The sequence below is a fragment of the Sapajus apella genome, unplaced genomic scaffold (genome assembly GCF_009761245.1).
Source record: "Sapajus apella isolate SASKATOON/1434 unplaced genomic scaffold, GSC_monkey_1.0 scaffold44, whole genome shotgun sequence".
NCBI classification, from domain to species: Eukaryota; Metazoa; Chordata; class Mammalia; order Primates; family Cebidae; genus Sapajus; species Sapajus apella.
This window is the reverse complement of record NW_022436984.1, coordinates 20,022,731-20,041,977: the sequence shown is the minus strand read 5'-3', so window position 1 is coordinate 20,041,977 and position 19,247 is coordinate 20,022,731. Positions and strand designations below refer to the sequence as shown.

Below are 19,247 nucleotides of genomic sequence, written 5' to 3'. Positions count from 1 at the left end.
TCAGCATTATCAGCAAATTCACAAAACTGTGAATTTTTAAAGTGTTAATATGTGGCTGGGCGTGGTAGCTCACACCTGTAATCCCAGCACTCAAAGTACGAAGATAAAATGTGAGCTGGCATTCCAGTTAGAATGGCGATCATTAAAAAATCTGGGGACAACAGATGCTGGAGAGGATGTGGAGAAATAGGAACACTTTTACACTGTTGGTGGGAGTGTAAATTAGTTCAACCATTGTGGAAGACATTGTGACGATTCCTCAAGGACCTAGAAATAGAAATTCCATTTGACCCAGCAATCCCATTACTGGGTATATATCCAAAGGATTACAAATCGTTCTACTATAAGGACACGTGCACACGAATGTTCATTGCAGCACTGTTTACAATAGCAAAGACCTGGAACCAACCCAAATGCCCATCGATGATAGACTGGACAGGGAAAATGTGGCACATATACACCATGGAATATTATGCAGCCATCAAAAACGATGAGTTTGGGTCCTTTGTAGGGACATGGATGAACCTGGAAACCATCATTCTCAGCAAACTGACAGAAGAGCAGAAGATCAAACACCGCATGTTCTCACTCATAGGCGGGTGTTGAACAATGAGAACACATGGACACAGGGAGGGGGGCACTACACACTGGGGTCAGTTGGGGGGAAACAGGGGAGGGATGGTGGGGGATGGGGAGTTGGGGAGAGATAGCAAGGGGAGAGATGCCAGATGTAGGTGATGGGGAGGAAGGCAGCAAATCACACTGCCATGTGTGTACCTATGCAACAATCTTGCATGTTTTTCACATGTACCCCAAAACCTAAAATGCAATAAAATAAATAAATGGAAAAAAAATGTGAGCTGGACAAGAACTACAAAATAAGCTGAAAGAAATCAGAGATGACACAAACAAATGGAAAAATCATTCCGAAAAAAAAATCATGCTAGGCATGGTGGCTCACACCTGTAATCCCAGCACTTTGGGAGACTGAGGTGAGTGGATCATGAGGTCAGGAGTTCAAGACCAGCCTGGCCAAGACAGTGAAACCTCATCTCTATGAAAAATACAAAATTAGCTGGGCATTTTGGGGGATGCCTGTAATCCCAGCCACTCGGCAGGCAGAGGCAGGAGAATCGCTTGAATTTAGGAGGCGGAGGTCGCAGTTAGCCGAGATCATGCCATTGTGCTCAGAGCCTGTGCAACAGAGCAAGACTCCATCTTAAAAAAAAAAAAAAAAGAAAAGAAAAATCCATTCTAAAATTCACAAAGAACCAAAAAAGCAATCCTAAGCAAAAATAACAAAGCCAAGGCATCACATTATCTGACTTAAACTATAAGGAGGCTACAGTAACCAAAACAGCATGGTACAGATACAAAAACAGACACACAGACCAACAGAATGTAATAGACAGAAATAAAAACACACACCTACAGCTATCTGATCTTTGGCAAAGTTAACAAAAATAAGCAACAGAGAATGGATTCCCTAATTCAATAAATGGTGCTGGAATAGCTGTCCAGCCATATGCAGAAGAATCAAACTGGACCCCTATCTTTCAGCATATACAAAAATTACCTTAAGACAGATTAAAGATTTAAATGTAAGGGGCTGGGTACAATGGCTCATATCTGTAATCCCAGCACTTTGGGAAACTGAGGCGGGTGGATCACTTGAGGCTAGGAGTTTGAGACCAACCTGGCTAACATGGTGAAACCCCGTCTCTACGAAAAATACAAAAATTAGCCAGGTATGGTGGTGTGTGCCTGAAATCCCAGCTACTCAGGAGGCTGAGGCATGAGAATCGCTTGAGCCCAGGAGATGGAGGTTGTGGTGAGCCAATAATGCACCACCGAACTCCAGCTTGGGTAACAGAGGGAAGACGCTGCCTAAAAAAAAAAAAAGATTTAAATGTAAGACTTCAAACTGTAAGAGTCCTAGAAGAAAACCTAGGAAATAACATCTGGACATCAGCTATGGGAAAGAATTTATGGCTAAGTCCTCAAAAGCAATTGCAACAAAAAACAAAAATTGACAAGTGGAAACTAATTAAACTAGAGCTTCTACACAGCAAAAGGAACTATCAATACAGTAAACAGACAACCTACAGAATGGGAGAAAATATTCACAAACTATGCATTTGAAAAAGGTCTAACGTCAGAAGCTATAAGCAACTACAAAACAAAAACCAAGTAACTCATGGCCAGGTGCGGTGGTGGCTCACTTTGGGAGGCCGAGCTGGTTGGATCACCTAAGGTCAGGAATTTGAGACCAGTCTGGCCAACCTGGTGAAACCCAGTCTCTATTCAAAGTACAAAAATTAGCCACGAATGGTGGCAGGTACCTGTAATCCCAGCTACTCAGGAGGCTAGGTCAGGAGAACTGCTTGAACCTGGGAGGTGGAGGTTGCAGTGAGTCGAGATGGTGCCATCGCACTCTAGCCTGGGCAACAAGAGGGAAACTCCATCTCAAAAAAAAAAAAAAAAAAAAAAAACCATAAAAAAACACAGAAACAAAAAACCATTAAAAAGTGCCAAAAGACATTAACAGACACTTCTCAAAAGAAGACATACAAGTGACTAACATGGAAAAATGTCCAACATCACTAAATCAGATAAATGAAAATCAAAACCACAATGAGTTACCATCTCACACCAGTCAGAATGACTATTATCAAAAAGTCAAAAAAATAATAGATGCCAGTGAGGCTGTGGAAAACAGGGAATGCTTCTACATTGTAGAAGCCAGTGCAATGTAGAATGTGCCTACACTGATGGAAATGCAAACTAGTTCAGCCACTGTGAAAGTGGTTTGGAGATTTCTCAAAGAAGTTAAGTAATCCCATGACTGGGTATACATACAAATGAAAATAAATTGTTCTACCAAAAAGACACACACACTCACATGCTCAGCACAGCACTATTCACAATAGCAAAGACATACAATCAACCTAGATGCCCATTAATGGTGGACTGGATAAAGAAAATGTACATACTACACAGCCATAAAAAAGAATGAAATCATGTCCTTTTCAGCAACGTGGATGCCGCTGGAGGTCATTATTGTAAGTGAATTTACACAGGAACGGAAAACCGAAGACCACATGTTCTCACTTACCAGGGGGAACTAAGCAATGGGTACACATGGACGTAAAGATAAGAACGACACTTGGCACTACTGGAGGGAAGAGGGGAGGGAAGGGGTGAAAAACTACCTGTTGGCACTATACTCACTACCTGGGTGACGGGATCATTCATACCCCAAACCTCAGCTCACAAAATATAACCATATAAATAAGCTGCACATGTACTGCCTATGTCTAAAATAAAAGTTGAAATTATTAAAAAAGAAAAAAAGAAATGTGAGTTAGGCAAGTCCAGATTCCAGTTGATCCCTGAGAAATGTACTTTTCTCAAAGTCAATGAATCCAATATTTAATGGATCTGGGATACTCTGACCAGGTCCTGTTATGAGTTCCCTGTGTTATCATTTTAATTAAAAACCTCAAACTGATCAAGCATGAGAGGATACTTCCTGCTCTCAGAGACATTATTTCTATTTTGTATTATCTTTTTTTTCTGGATATAAATAAATTCATATCCAGTAATTTTTCTGGATATGAATAAAAGTGCATCTCAGAAAAACATTTTGAAAAACCTTATAAAATTAAAACCTTAAATACTTTTCATCAAAATTTTATGACCAACAAAAATGTCACTCATGTATATTATCACACTATCTATTCTACACATTTTATAGTGATATGTATTTATACATACTGCAGTTGGGAAATAGGGAATACTTTTTTGGTCTTCCGTGGTAGGCTGCAGGTTTTAAAAGCAGAAGTCCTGAACCTCTGAAGGTAACATTGGAAAAATATTCATTTGAAATCTCTATTATAAAAAGAAAAATAAAAAAGAGGCCAAGTGCTGTGGCTCACACATGTGTCCCAACGTTTTGGAAGGCTGAGGCGAGAGGATTGCTTGAGATCAAGAGTTCAAGAACAGCTTGGGCAACATAGTGAGTCCCTGTCTCTACTAAAAATTAAACTAGCTGAGCACAGTGGCACACACTTGTAGTCCCCAGCTACTTAGGAGGCTAAGGTAGGAGAATTGCTTGAGCCCAGCAGATGGAGGCTGCAGAGAGCTTGATCATACTTCTGCACAGCAGCCTGGGCAGCAAAGTGAGATCCTGTATCAAAAAAAATTTCTTTTTAAAAGGGAGAGTCAAGATGTTTATTTATTTCTTTAAGGGTGCCAGGCAGGAGGTAAAACAAAGTTTGGGTTTTGCTTCAAAGAGTTTTTCTCAAAGAGTAGGGATTTATTTCATTACATGCAACATAGAGAAACACCTGTTTTTATGACAATTTGAATTCAAAGTAACATGTTTTTCTAAAATTCAGTGTATTTATTTGGACACATGGATGCTCCTTATGTTTTTGTTAACATATTAAAGGAACTAGCACTTTGGCTGCAAGAACAAATAAGAAACATAAATCCAACTTGTTTTTAATTTGGGTCTAGACTAACAACTAAAGAACCATTCAGCAAATAACTGCTTAAAACATTTATATATCCTATGAAACTGCAATTAGTTAAGAGACTACTGATTCTAAGAACTATGATACCAGGAAGGGACTGAGGAAGAACTGTTAACACTGCATGCCAAATTCAGAGCAAAATATCTATTATCTCCTTCTCACTTCTGCAGTATCTATAAATAAAGTAGAGGAAGGGGATAAGAATTATATGAGTAATGTTAAATAAAAGTGCATACAGAACTGAGAAATGTTTTTCATGGAATCTGCCACTTAGTTCAATAAAATGCTCATAAGGAAAATAATCACTTAAGGCAAAAGACTAGTTATACTGTTGCTGTTCAGAACTTGAGAGCAACATGAACACCAATCAAATTCTCTGGTGTAAACTTAATTGTCTTAAAACATGTTATTCTGTAAATTTACATCTATGCCTTAAAAATTCAAGGCAGAAAGTAAAATCATTTAGAAAGCCAGAAATTCCATCAATACATCTAGACAGATGTTTGCTTGTAGTTTTTGGTATCCAAAACCTTTTTTCCACACATCGCACAGATGCCTGAAACAAAAGAAGATATGTAATCAATCAAATCGTAATACCAACTGTTTGGTTTAAGTCAATCCTGAAGCTTAAAACATAATTTAACAGCATCAGAGAAGAAAAGAAAAAAAAAAAAAATATAAATATATATATGTATATATATATATATATAATACTTTTGACTATAAACAGGTTTTGAGTTCTATTTTGCCTTAGGATAAAGAGAGTGTTTGGCTAACAGAATTTATGGCAGGCTACATCTTTTCTGTTATCCAAATCAGCAGCAAATGAAGTAGGTTTTATGAATAGAAAAATGATATTAAAAGAAACTTACCTTTTTTGTAGGCACAGCCCTGGCAGTAATGAGAACCTGGTTGGTGCACAGAACTTTTACAAATTCTACAAGTGGAGAACTTATTCTTTCCATATGGATCAAATCTAGAAATTTTTTTTTAAAGAGAGAGAATTGTATATTACACTAGAAACACTTAAATAACCCCACTTACTCAACACACAGGATTAATCCATGCTCTCCATCCCTCCATCAACCTCTACAATTGATGGGTATAGAGCTACTGTCTGATATGCCTGTACATCTCCACTTTGCTGCATCCATGTGAGATGTATAAGGAGTCAATTGTACCGTATTTATTCCCAACCTGTTCATATCCATTCTATCTGTCATTCTATTTGCGTGACATAAAAATTATGGAACTGATGAAATGTGAGAGCAAAAGGGTGACTGATTCCATAAAGTCACTACTTTAGGATGACTAGGAATCATTAGAATTGCTATTGAATTAGGTACGGGTATAACAACTGTTGAAAAAAATTGGGGGAAAGTCACTAGGAAAGGAACTCCACACTTCAAGTGTCAGTTTTTGCTCCACTTTAAAGATACTGAACATATTCTTGTGATTTTTTAGACAACAATCATGTAGAGCACTTATCAGTAAGTGCTTATCAAAAGGCTTTGTTTCAATACCAAATAATTAATACATCTACAGTTCTGTGCTTTAATTTAAAATAAAATAAGGTATGTGTAGCTTTTAATGACTGCCTATATTAGCCGACATTTTTAATTAACTGACTCAATCCTTTTGGATAAAAGGGCTTCCACTATATAAAAATGCCATATTATAGTGACTGGAATGAAAAAAAGAAATAGTTCCCCCTAAAATGGCAATAATACTCTGATTTAAATGTGCTTCCCTAATCACAAAATGAGTTTTTGTAATGATCCTCATATACTAGATAATAAACACTGTCCTAGACCTGGTGTCTTCTCTTGAGGTATAGCACACCAGCAGCCCATTTACAAAGGTTAATTTTTCCAAACCACAAAGAATATCACTTTACTCCCTACAAGAGAAGACAGGTACTCTTCTTCCTTTCAGTAAGTTCAATTTGTTTGGACATGTATTTCTAGAGGTTATTTTTTCTTAAAATAATATTATTCAAAGATTCACATTTTAACCTTGGAAATCTTACAACTGGCAGAGTTTTTTCCTAAAGTAACAATGCATCTTATAAATAACGGTACCATAGATTCAAAGCAATACTGTAGTACATTTTCCAAAGTGAGAGAGTAACAGCTACTTTTTAATGGTATCAGAGTAAGTGTGAGAGCATAAAGGAACTGGAAGTATATAAAATCATAAAATCTATACAAATATTAGCTCAGTCAATAAAAATCGAATGGTCCTCAAAGACATCAATAAGTCAACAACACATAGTATGACTCTGCATTAAAGATCCTATTATGTGCCCAGCACTGTACATAGTTAAGGCTTTATTGTTGTTATTTCTAATCCTCAGGATGACATCATAAAACAGGTATTCATTCATTCAGCAAATATATACTGAGTGCTTACTATGTACCAATTACTGTTCTAAATACCAAAGATCAACATGATAGACAAAGCCCCTGCCCTCATCAGATGGCATTCTAGAGAGAAGAGGTAAACAATAAGGATACAGACAATCCAATAAAACAAGCAAGCTTTTCAAATAGTAGCATTATAGAGACAATTCTAACAGGATATGAAGGCAGAGATGTGGAAAAGGAAAGAAGAGGTTAGTTTAGAGGCTGATTAGGGAAACTTCTCTGAGAAGTGACCCTTCAGCTGAGACCCAAACATCAAGAAGGAGCCAGATTTGTAAGCTCTCAGTGAAGACCTCTAGGAGACAGCAGCAAGGACAAATCTCTTTGGATGGGAGGCGGCTTGGCAGAACTAATGAGGATGGCATATGATGAATGAGGAGGAGTATGGTACAATATGAAGTCAGAGGGGGAGATACAGTGAGGAGGAATAAGGTAAAACCAGCAGGTTGTAACAGAGAGCTTGGTTCTGAGTGCCAGGAACCACCTAACTCTACGTTTTATTGCAAATGGAATGATGCAAATCAAATTCACTCCAGTAGGCTTAATATTAAAAGAGTGAAAAATTTATATGACTTGTCTATGGATCCTCTTACCCACCTTGCTTTTTTTGAAGTCAAAGCTTTATTTTCATTCAGCTTTCTTCCACCACTTTCTGTATCAAAATAAAAGTTATTTTAGTGGGTTATTTCTATACATTTAACATATAACATTAAGAAGTTCGTTCTCTGACTTTCTGCCAAACTAGTAGCCTCTATCTAATTTTTAACAGTCAGGTTATTAAGACACTGCTTAAAAAGAAAACATTTATTAGAGAAACAAAAATTTGTATAAAATACAATAATTTTATTTCTCAGACTCAAGGTAGTACTTTAGGAATGGGTCTATATTTACTTTATATAGTGTAAAATCTAGAACCCACTACTTCAGTGTCATAGACCTTGAATATAATGAAAATATTTCTTTTCTTTCCCTTCAAAAACATATTTTATGTATTTAATGATAATGAAGGTAAATACTTCACTGTAAGTAATTAATGATAATGAAGGTAAAATGGGTTAAAGGATTTATTCAAGAACATAAAAACCAGAAGATTTTAAAAAAATTCTCCTCAGAAGAGTGGAGAAATTAAATGCAGTCTCTAAATAAGCTGAATCAAATCAAATATTATGATATTGTCACCACTCGACAATCATTTAATAATTTTGCTATCTCCTGATATTACGAACCTGTGCAAGTAGCTGAGAACTAAGTAAAAGATATTAAATAACTTGGGGACCCAGTATTCTTTCATGTTTAATAGATAAAATACTTTGAACACATTTCATTTTATAAATAATGTAAAAAATAAAATATTCACAGGAGTATCTGGTTAAATTCCTATTTTCTAAAAGAAGAATACCTGTGGTATTCCTAGCACCATCTTTCCATGTATCTGGAGTGATAACAGTACCAAGTTTCTTTTCACCTGTTAGAACAAGATAGTAAAAAGCAAATTAAAATTTACTATTTCATAAGTGCACTACATTGTGCCTAAGGTTCACAATGGTATCAACAGTCCTATTACTGTAGGAGCCTGTTAATGCTGAGAGAGCAGTCAGTGAACTGAGACTTCTATTAACTGTGGGCAATGAATGACTGATCCACAGTAAAATCCGTAGGATAATAAGATGGCTTATAATAAGCTTTCTCTGTTTGTTTATACTTTAAACAAATCTGGTAAGTCTATTTGTTCCATATATATTTACTAAGCATCTATGATGTATAAACTTATACAAAGTGCTGAAAAAAATAAAGTGACGAATCAGACAAAATTTTAAAGAGATTATATAGTACACTAATTTCTTTAACAGCAATCTTTAATCTGTGTTCCACAGGTCGATCTTGAGATATGTGAGGTAGAGTTGTACACAAACCGTTTTTTTTTTTTTCCTGGCAAGAGTCTATAGCTTTCTTCAGATTCTCAGAGAGAAGCTGAGAATCATTCAACCAAAAAAGACTCATTCAACCAAAATATAAGCTAAAAATAAATGGTATAATAATTGAGAGCTAAAGTACTAGGATAAATTCCATGCAGGAAGAAATAACCCTGGCTAAGGAAATCCAAGAAAGTTTGGGGAGAAGGCAAGAGAGAGGATTTGAATATGTGGCAATAGGACTGTGAACAAAAAGGAGTAAAGAGGATAATGGCAGACTCGATAAAGGACACATTCTGAGGAAAGGCATGGAAATCTCCGAGGACACATGGGCACAAAGAGCAGTTTTGTTTGGTCAAAGTGTGAAGAGGGTAAGGATCAGTGAAGATGAAGCTGGACAAATAAGTTGGGGCCTTATTGTAGAGGGTCCTGAACGCCAGGCTCCAAATAGAGAATCCCCACATTATTCTCCGCACACTTAGAATTTATTAAATGTGTTAAATTAGGGAATACTTGCACTTACGTTGATGTTCACTTCAAACATCTTCTGGGCTTACTCTAAGCCATATTCTGGCATAATGACTAACGAGAACGAGTAAGACGAGGTCCTTGGTCTTTGGTTCTACTGTCTAGCATTTGTCAGGAGTACAATACTTGTTACACGAATAAAAAGGAAAGGTCGGGAATTGCAAGAGAGAAAGGTGTCGTTGGGGTTTAATTGAACATTTTTATACGGGAGGGGGGCTGATGAGATCTGGGGCTGGGGGAAGGCAATGGAATTAGACAAGGAGATGCGGAACTAAGACCATTCTGAATACAAAATATATAATAGGACTATATGATCTTTGGGGAGGTGCAAAATGGTCAAAGGGTAGAGCAGAAGGACAGCGACTAGAATCAAAGATGTAGGCGAAGAAAAAACAAAAGAGAAGGCAGAGTTCCCGGGAGAGTTCATTTAGGTTCTCCCAATCTCTTCCTCCCGCGGGAGGGGCCCCTTAACTTACATTTTTCGCAGACCATCCTTCCCCACGACGGTTCCCCTAGCCGCAACAGCAGCAGTGGCAACAGAAGCCTGAAAACATCAAAACTAAAATCGAGAAGGCTTCCCCTTCCGGGCTACGTCAACCCACTTCCGGCTTCTAAGCACGCCGCTCGCGTCTAGCCCAAACTTGGAAAGCCGCGGGAGGAATGAACGGGAGCGTCTAGGCGGGGCTGCCCCATTTGCCCGCCCCTCTCTTTCTGCTACTGGCTGTGCGGCCGTGGGTCTCCGCCCCTTAACCTTGCGCTTGCGCGTGGGCCTGGGTCGTCGTACCTGATGGTAGGAGGCAGTAGTTCCCCGCTTCCCTTCCGCGGGCGGGAGAGTTAGGTAAGCCCCAATGTACGCCCCCGGCGCTCCTGCCTCCTGGGCTGCAAGCCTCCCCCGCGAACTGCTGTAGCAGCCTTGAGCCTTGGCGTCCCGGCCCGCCCGCGCTCGCCCTGAGCTCGAGCGCCACTCTTCCGGCGTGCCCTGATGGACAGACACCCCTTTCGTATCCCAGTTTCTGCCCCTGTCCCCCAGTTTTCCCTTGTCTCCAACTCCCGTGTTCTTTGATCCTGCCTCTTAGCTGGTTCCTCGCTGCCCACGCTCGCGCCGGCCTAGGCTCGGGCAGAATCCCGAGCGACCCAGGTTGGGGTGGGGCTGCCAGTGAAGGTGCGGAGATGCCCGCGAGGGCTCCTCTGGGGGCCGCTCAGAAGCGCCTTCTCTCTGCTGCGGTGCCTGGCTAGGTGGGCCGGGTCATGCCCATGGCACCCCTGTAGGCGTCCTGGGGGCACGCCAGGGCCTAACACTGTGCTGGTTTCCAGGAGAGTTAGTTTCCCGCTTTACCTACTCTGGTTCCTTCATTCGTTAAGCAAACATTTGAGTTTGGTTCTTGCTCACTGTATTACGTTCATCATCTGCTGTTGGCAGCTGCGATTCCGAGGGTGGCTCAGAAAAATGGATGAAGGGTCTGTTGTGAGGATGGATTCCTGATGATTGCCCTCCCTCAATCAGCTTAAGATAGAATCTATGGGAAACTTTCCCTTTGTCCCTTCTTGCCATCCGTTTCCTTCTCCATCTCTGTATTTTCTTATACCAGAGAGAGGGCTGTAGCTAGCTCTTGGGACCTTGGACCTCCTCACCTGTTTGTCCTGTTTCCTTAACAGTAAAGTATCTGTCTTTGAAAAGCATTGGGTGAATTAAGTGAGAGCTATTATAAGGCCCAGGTGTTTTGAAACAAATACATTGCCCATAGGAAATTGACTTTATGACTTATTTGTAGGGGTTGAAACATTTTGGACAATGGAAAAAATCATTATTGCATATGCTCTTCTTGTTTTTCATTAGCTAGCCACCCAGGAAAACACCATGAAAGATACCGATATCAAAAGACTACTGTATACCCATCTTTTATGCATATTTTCAATTATCCTAAGTGTCTTCATTCCATCACTCTGCTTGGAGAACTTCTCAATATTGGAAACACACTTGACATGGTTGTGCACCTGTTCTGGTTTTGTAACTGCTGTCAATCTAGTACTATATTTAGTAGTGAAACCAAATGCACCCTCTAAAAGAAGTTCATTATCACACAAGGTAAGGCTTATTTCTAGATAACTGATTTTTTGATGGAGCTAGTGTTTCTTTTAATGAAACAATGAAGTATTCATCAAATCTTCATTAGGTTATTTATAGTGAGTAAAGGGAACCTGATTTTTTCCCTCCAAAATTGGTAGCCTGTTACTTGCTAGAAGGCTGCCCACAATGTTTGATTGATCCTTTCCTTGCATTAATTGTGGAATTATGACTTCTTCAGTGCATATTATAATATTGTGAGCCTGATTAATCATTATTTTATGTCACCATTGAAAATAAATACATATGACAGTCTATCTTTCAACCTTATTCAATAAGACACTGCAGTTTATTTATTTTTGCATTTCTGAAAGCCACTTAATGGGTTTTTCAGAAGTTGCAATGTAAGCCTGTGATAATGCTTGTTTCCCACATGGCCTTCCTTGACTAAACAGTTTTCAGATATTAGAATTAATTTTCCAGAATATTCACTGCAGTAGATATTCACTTGGCTATTACTAATAAAGTCCACACTTAACATTATTTTCTACTGTGTGTTAGCTCTGTTAGGTCATTTACTGCCTATGATTGGAAAAGCTGAATGTATGCGTTATGTTCATATATTCTTAAGCTCCAAATCAAGAAGGTCTCATGTTTATTTGTAGATGTTCAGGTCTTTTCTCATATGGGTCATGTAGTATGAGTGTGATTTCGAGAATTGTTTAGTCTTGCTTTTTTAGTGCAGTTTTCCCAGGAATTTTGTTTTAAAATGAAAAAATTGTTTTCTGCAGATATTTCCTGTATCATTGCATAGTACTGTATTTTTTGTATCCTAGCTCTCTGATATCAGTCAATATTTAACGACAGGTCCATACATTACCATGGAAACAGAATCTCTTTTTGACTCATGTGAACTTGATGGGTGGAATATGGGGCGGGGCGCTTTTTTAGTCTGTATTGAGGGCTGTGTATGTGACTGAGTACAGGACATGTGATCTGACTTGAGTATACCCAAGAACATTTGAACTGTTTTACACATTATGGGAACAAGTTGTGTTTGTAGATAAAATGGAATAATTTATTGTCCTTTAGGAATTATCTTGAGTCTTAACATTATTCATTTCTCTTTTAGGTAACCAGATTTTTGAAGTGCTGTATCTACTTTCTTATGTCTTGTTTCTCCTTTCATGTAATTTTTGTTCTATATGGAGCACCACTAATAGAGTAAGTTTGAAATTTTTACCTTAAATTTATATTTTAAAACATTCATTTACCAAACTGTATGCTAATTCTTAGCAACTGAAGAAAATCCATGATGTGTATCATTAAGGGATCAAGTAAGGACACCAACATCATTAGCAATGTTATTCTTTTTAAAAACAGCAGAATACCTTAATTTATTAAGTACTCTCATTACCTAGCCTTCTATTATCCAATTGCATGTTGGGAGAAAGGAGAGTAGATGAGAAACTGTATTGTACCAATAATATTTGGCCCTTAGAACCTCTGAGAGAACGTACTATGATCATATGTGTAAGTTAGTTATAATTAGCATATCAAGTTCTTATAAATGTGATTCTGAAGTATTTGAATGGAGTTTTTCTTAACAAAAGTCAATAGATTCCTGTATTCAAATACTTAACAAGCCAGTTTAAAGGTAAAATTTAACACTTTTTCTGAACTAATTTCAAATTAGTAGAAACCAAATTCATGAATGTTTCTTACATAATGTTTATCATAGCTTGAGAAGCTTCAGTTTAGCAGTGATTAACAATCATGGTGAAATGAGTGAAGAGATATATATACATATACACACATATATGTGTTGCTAAGTATACCATTTTATATATATATATTTATACATAGTTTTACATATACACACTAAACTAACAGGTTATTGTTTTTTAGATGGGAGAGAACAAGACCTTTGTAATGGAAAAGCGTGGTTTCTGTCTAATCCATTTTAAAGTAGAATGAATGTATCTGGCACAGTAGTTCTCAAAATGTGGTTTTCAAGCCAGCAGCATCAGCATTTTATCAAAATGCAAATACTCAAGCTTCAGTCAGAAACTGTAGGGGTAGAGCCACTCGATCTTTAGTTTATCCAGCTCTCCAGGTGGTTCCAATATAGGTTAACATTGAACCACTAGTTGTAGAGAAAGTTCCAGAGACTATTGAGGAGAAAGCTAACTGTCTAGAAATGGATTTTGTTTGTATGTTTTTGCAATGGAAGTCTCAGCATGGATCCTAGGGTCTTTAACACTTCTGAAATCTATGATTAAAGCCAAACATTTGCTAGATTGTTTTTTAAAGCTGCATGTTGTTAGTAAAATTATAGTCATCATTTTGGTGGCACTCATGTTACATTTCAAAGGTAAAGCATAAGAAGATATTTTACATTTTATTTATGTAATAAAGATTATGTATGTGTATGTTTACCGTTAACACTTAAAAAATTAACACATCTTTTTTTTTCTAGGTTGGCATTGGAAACATTTTTATTTGCAGTTATTTTGTCTACTTTTACTACTGTACCTTGCTTATGTTTGTTAGGACCAAACCTCAAAGCATGGCTAAGAGTTTTCAGTAGAAATGGGTAAGTTTTAATTTTATATTATAATGATATTTGAAATTTTTAAAAAATTAATGAAGTATTTTTCTATTCATGTCAGTTTGCTGCTTATTCTCAGTGTTTCTCAGTGCTGATGGTGCTCAGAGATGCCTTAAGGGGTCACTGCAGTTGGACTGGGGACAGGACAGGCAGAACTACAAGCCCCTCCCTCCGGGTTAAGATCAGCTCTGCTGTTTTCTGTATAGTAGAATTCCACTTAGCCTTTTTTTTTTTTTTTTTTTTTTTTTTTTTAAAAAAAAAAAAGGAAATTTAAAAAATTTCTGCTACCAAAAGAAAGCTTTGAAAACTGTGGTTCTGGGATAATTTGGCACTGTGATAAAGTTGCTGTGAATAAAATTTCTTACCTACATTTTATAATGTAGAAGTGGGGTCCACAATCTAAAAATGTGATGTGTAACAATGATAATTTCTTGTTTAGCCTTTTTCGTGGTAAGAGAGAGCAAGTTTTATGGGATTTCATTTCCTTAGTGTCTGTATGTGTTTTCAGCATGGTTAAGTTAAAACTTAAGCTTCTTGAAAGTCATTGAAATGATATGCACCAGAAACAGTGGAGATCTAGCTAAGAAAGCCAGAAGGTTATTTGATTCTGTCCTGTTTATCACCCAGCAGCAAAAACTTCTTCAGCACTTACTCTGTGCTCTGTGTTATGCTAAGCTGTGCGGATTCTGAAGTATAGGGAGGATTCTTTTGCCTAGGAGCTTAGATGTTCAAGGGACAAAAATGAAATGAGCAAATAATATAAGATTACAATTGTGTAAATTCAGCAATAAGTGCTGTAGAAACTCAGAGGTGAGGGAATTGCTTGAACCCGGGAGGCAGAGGTTGCAGTAAGCTGAGATCACACCACTGTACTCCAGCCTGGGCTACGTAGTGAGACTGTCTCAAAAAGGAAAAAAAGGAATTAGTACTGTTTGTTCTCTCTTGAAAAGATCTTCTAATATTCATAAAGCCTGTAGAAAACAAAAGTTTAACAACTGAAAGCATTTTCTGCATTGTTACCATCATATCCCAAATGGAAATTAATTTCTTTTAAACTTTTAGTTTGAAATTTTTAAACAGTGTAATTAGATTGAAATCGTATTAGTTTGGATTAGTGATTTCTCCAGTTTTCAGTTCTACATCTAATGGTGTGTTTGGGGGATACTGTCATGTGATTTTACAATTACTTCTATTATAATGTGGCATGTTTATTCCTAAAGATCACTACACTGTACAAAAGGGCAATAAAACCACAGAGCTTATGGGAAAGATGGGGTTAGAGCATAACACTGAAACAATTCATTAGTGACCGGTAAACAGAAGATGGGAACTTAATAAAAATGGTAGCACGGTTTTACACGTGTTAAATGTTAAGAAATAACAGGCATACCTCATTTTATTGCTTCTCATTTTATTGTACTTCTCAGATATTGCTCACATAGTGTTTTTTATAAATTGAAGGTTTGTGGCAACCCTGCATCAAGCAAATCTATCATTTTTCCAATAGCATGTGTTCTCATCGTTGGAAACTCTCACAATATTTCACGCTTTTTCATTATTATTATATCTATTATGGTGATCTGTTATCTTTGCTGTTACTTATTACAATTGTTTTGGGGCCCATGGATCATGCCCATATAAGATGGTGATCTTAATCAATAAATGTAAATGTTGTATGTGTTCTGACTGCTCCACCTACTGACATTCTTTCTCTTGCACTCTCTTACTTTCTCCTCTCTTTCTCTCTCTCTCTCTCTCTCTCTCTCTCTCTCTCTCTTTCTCTCTCTCTCTCTCCCTCTCGCCTCCCTGAGATACAAAAATATCAAATTTAGGCTAGTTAATAACCCTACTATGGTCCCTTAAGCGTTCAAGTGAAAGGAAAAAGTTATGTCTCTCACTTTAAATCAAAAGCTAGAAATGATTAAGCTTAGTGAAGAAGTTAGGTTTTCAAAAACTGAGATAGGCTAAAAATGAAGCCCCTGTGCCAAATAGCCAAGTTGTGAATGCAAAGGAAAGGTTCTTAAAGGAAATTTAAAGTCTACTCCAGTGAACACATGAATGACAAGAAAGTGGAACAGCCTTATTGCTGATGGGGAGAAAGTTTTAGTGGTCCAGACGGAAGATCAAACCAGGTACAACATTCTAAGTCAAATCCTAATCCAGAGTAGGGCTCTAACTCTCTCCAATTCTCTGAAGGCTGAGAGAGGTAAGAAAGTTCCAGAAAAGTTTGAAGCTATCAGTGGTTGATTCATGAGGTTTAAGGAAAGAAGCCATCTTCATCACATAAAAGTGTAAGGTGAAACAACAAGTGCTGAAGTAGAAGCTGCAGTAAGTTGTCTAGAAGATCTAGCTAAGACCATTGGTGAAGGTGGCTAAACAACAGATTTTTAATGTAGACAAAACAGCCTTCTATTGAAAGAAGATGGCATCTAGGACTTTTATAGTTAGAGAGGAGAAATCAGTGGCCAGCTTTAATGCTTGACAGGCTGACTCTCTTGTTAGGGACCGGTGCAGCTAGAGACTTTTAAGTTGAAAACGCTAATTTGCCATTTTGTAAATGGTAAGAATTTACACATTTAAAGTTATGCTAAATCTACTTTGCCTATATACTGTTAATGGAACAACAAAGTCTGGATGACAGCACATCTGTTTATAACATGGTTTACTGAATATTAATTTTAAGCTCACTGTTGGGACTTACTGCTCAGAAAAAAAAAAAAAAAAAAAAAAAAAAACCTTTCAAAATATTGCTGCTTATTGACAATGTACCTAGTCAACCAAGAGCTCTGATGGAGATGTACAAGGATATTAATGTTTTTTTTTTTTCGTGACTACAACACAAGATCCATTCTGCAGCCCATGGATCAAGGAGTAATTTTGATTTTTCAAGTCTTATTACTCAAGAAACACATTTTGTAAGGCTATAGCTGCCATAGATAGTGATTCCTCTGTTGGATTTGGGAAAAGTAAGTTGAAAACCTTCTGAAAAGGATTCACCATTCTAGATGGATGCCATTAAGGAAACTTGTGATTCATGGGAGGAGATCATAATATCAACATTAATGAGAAGTTGACTCCAATCCTCATGAATGATGTTGAGAGGTTCAGGTCTTCAGTGGAGGAAACCACTGCAGATGTGGAAATAACCAGAGAACTAGAATTAGAACTGGACCCTGAAGATGTGACTGAATTGCTGCAACATTATGATAAAACTTTAACAGATGAGGAATTACTCCTTTTGGATGAGAGATAAAGTGGTCTTCTGAGATGGAATCTACTGAAGATACCATGAATATTGTTGAAATGATAACAAAGGATTTAAGATATTACATAAACTTAGTTAATAAAGCAAAGCAATGGCAGGGTTTGAGAGAGTTGACTCCAGTTTTGAAGGAACGTTTGCTATGGGTAAAATGCTATCAAACAGCCTGGCATGCTACAGAGAAATCTTTTTGTAGGAGGAAGAGTCAATTGATGCAACCGACTTCATGGTTAAAATTTCATTTTAAGAAATTGCTGGCTGGGCGCAGGTGGCTCTTGTTTGTAATCACTGTGTTTTGGGAGGCTGAGGCAGGCAGATCATTTGAGGTCAGGAGTTGGAGACCAGCCTGCCCAACATGGTGAAACTCCATCTCTATTAAAAATACAAGAAAAATTAGCTGGGCGTGGTGGTAGGTGCCTGTAATCCTAGCTACTTGGGAGGCTGAGGCATGAGAATTGCTTGAATCCAGGAGGTGGATGTTGCGGTGAGCCAAGATCACTCCAGTGTACTCCAGCCTGAGCGACAGAGCAAGACTCAGTCTAAAAAAAGGAAATTGTCACAGCCTCCCCAACCACCCACCCTAATCAGTCAGCAGCCATCAACATCAAGGCAACACCTTTCACCAGCAAAAAGATTACAACTTGCTGAAGGCTCAGATAATCATTAACACTTTTTAGCAATAAAGTATTTTTAAATTACATACATTTAAAAAACAAAATGCTAAAAATGAAAAAAATAAAAATAAAAAACATAATGGTATTGCCCACTTAATAGACTACTATATAATATAAATAACTTTATATGCACTGGGAAACCAGAAAATTTATATGACTCACTTTATTGTACAATTTGCTTTATTCTGGTGATCTGGAACCAAATCTGCAATATCTACAAGGTATACCTGCACCCAAATATTACAGTAATCATGGTACTTTTCCTTGGAAAAGGTTTCCTTGGCAAAGGTTTGCTTCTGGAAGTAGACATGAGAAGGGTTGACTGTTGTGAGTTATTGTGAAGTGGCGAGATGGTTGTTGGAAATCTGAGGGAAAATGAACACCAGATGTGAGTGTGTGTGGCTCATGACATGTAGTAAACTGAGGTAGCCGGGAGATGGGTATTTTTAAAAACAGTGTTGAGATATAATTCCCATACCATATACAATCACCTATTTAAAATATACAACTCAGTGGTTTTTTACAACCACTAATGCACTTACTGTTTCTATAGATTTACCTATCTGGAAATATAAATGGGGTCTTATAATATGTAATTTTTTGTGACTGCCTTTTACTTAGCGTAATGTTTTCAAGGTTCACCTCTGTTGTAGCATGCTTCAGTATTTTGTTCCTTTTTGTGGCTGAATAATATTCCATTGTATGGATATATACCAAATTTTGTTTACCCGTTTATCAGTTGATGGACATCTGAGTTCTCTCCACATTTTGGCTTTTGTGAGTAAGGTGCATCAAACATCTGTGTACAGGTTTTTGTATGGACATACATGTTTATTTCTCTTGGGTATGCCTAGTAGAGTGAGATTCCTGGGTCAAACGGTAGTGTTAAGGGTTTGAGAAGCAAGCACCAGTTTTTAAACTCTATAAAGCGCAGTTTGGTAGCATCTGTAAAAATTACAAATATACTTCTTGACCCAGCAATTCTACTTCTTGGATTTTATCCAGTAGATATTATACTTGCATACTAACAAAATGTTGAATATATAAGATTACTTATTTCAACATTGAAAACAACCTGCATATCCTTTAGTAAGGGATAGGGTTAGAATAAATTTAACTCACCCTGTGAAGTACTATGCATTTGTAAAAACTAAACACATGAAAACAGAACCTCCCCCGCCAAAACAAAATTCTTTATTTACTGATATGTTAGTGGAAAAAAGCAAGGTGAAA

The 19,247-nt window shown here is 37.4% G+C and overlaps 2 protein-coding genes and 1 pseudogene across 3 annotated transcripts in view; 1 reads left to right on the top strand and 2 right to left on the bottom strand.

Moving 5' to 3' along the window:
• Window positions 1–4,503: 4,503 nt before the first annotated feature.
• Window positions 4,504–10,014, bottom strand: CRIPT (CXXC repeat containing interactor of PDZ3 domain). The gene is made up of 5 exons (XM_032239468.1): window positions 9,879–10,014; window positions 8,361–8,426; window positions 7,559–7,613; window positions 5,411–5,514; window positions 4,504–5,094 (listed from the first exon to the last, which is right to left on the bottom strand). Exons 1-5 carry the CDS (start codon window positions 9,892–9,894, stop codon window positions 5,030–5,032), a joined length of 306 nt encoding a protein of 101 aa, XP_032095359.1. The 5' UTR covers window positions 9,895–10,014; the 3' UTR covers window positions 4,504–5,029.
• Window positions 9,874–10,886, bottom strand: LOC116524265 (annotated as a pseudogene).
• Window positions 10,130–19,247, top strand: part of PIGF (phosphatidylinositol glycan anchor biosynthesis class F) — a 34,629-nt gene continuing 25,511 nt past the window's right edge. The window contains exons 1-5 of one of the 2 annotated variants that reach the window (XM_032239466.1): window positions 10,154–10,240; window positions 11,240–11,488; window positions 12,304–12,351; window positions 12,600–12,691; window positions 13,947–14,063. In XM_032239466.1, the coding sequence (XP_032095357.1) occupies window positions 11,261–11,488; window positions 12,304–12,351; window positions 12,600–12,691; window positions 13,947–14,063 (485 nt within the window). In that variant the 5' untranslated portion in view covers window positions 10,154–10,240; window positions 11,240–11,260. Of the gene's footprint in view, window positions 10,241–11,239; window positions 11,489–12,303; window positions 12,352–12,599; window positions 12,692–13,946; window positions 14,064–19,247 lie in introns of both variants that reach the window. The other variant, XM_032239467.1, reaches the window with a different exon arrangement.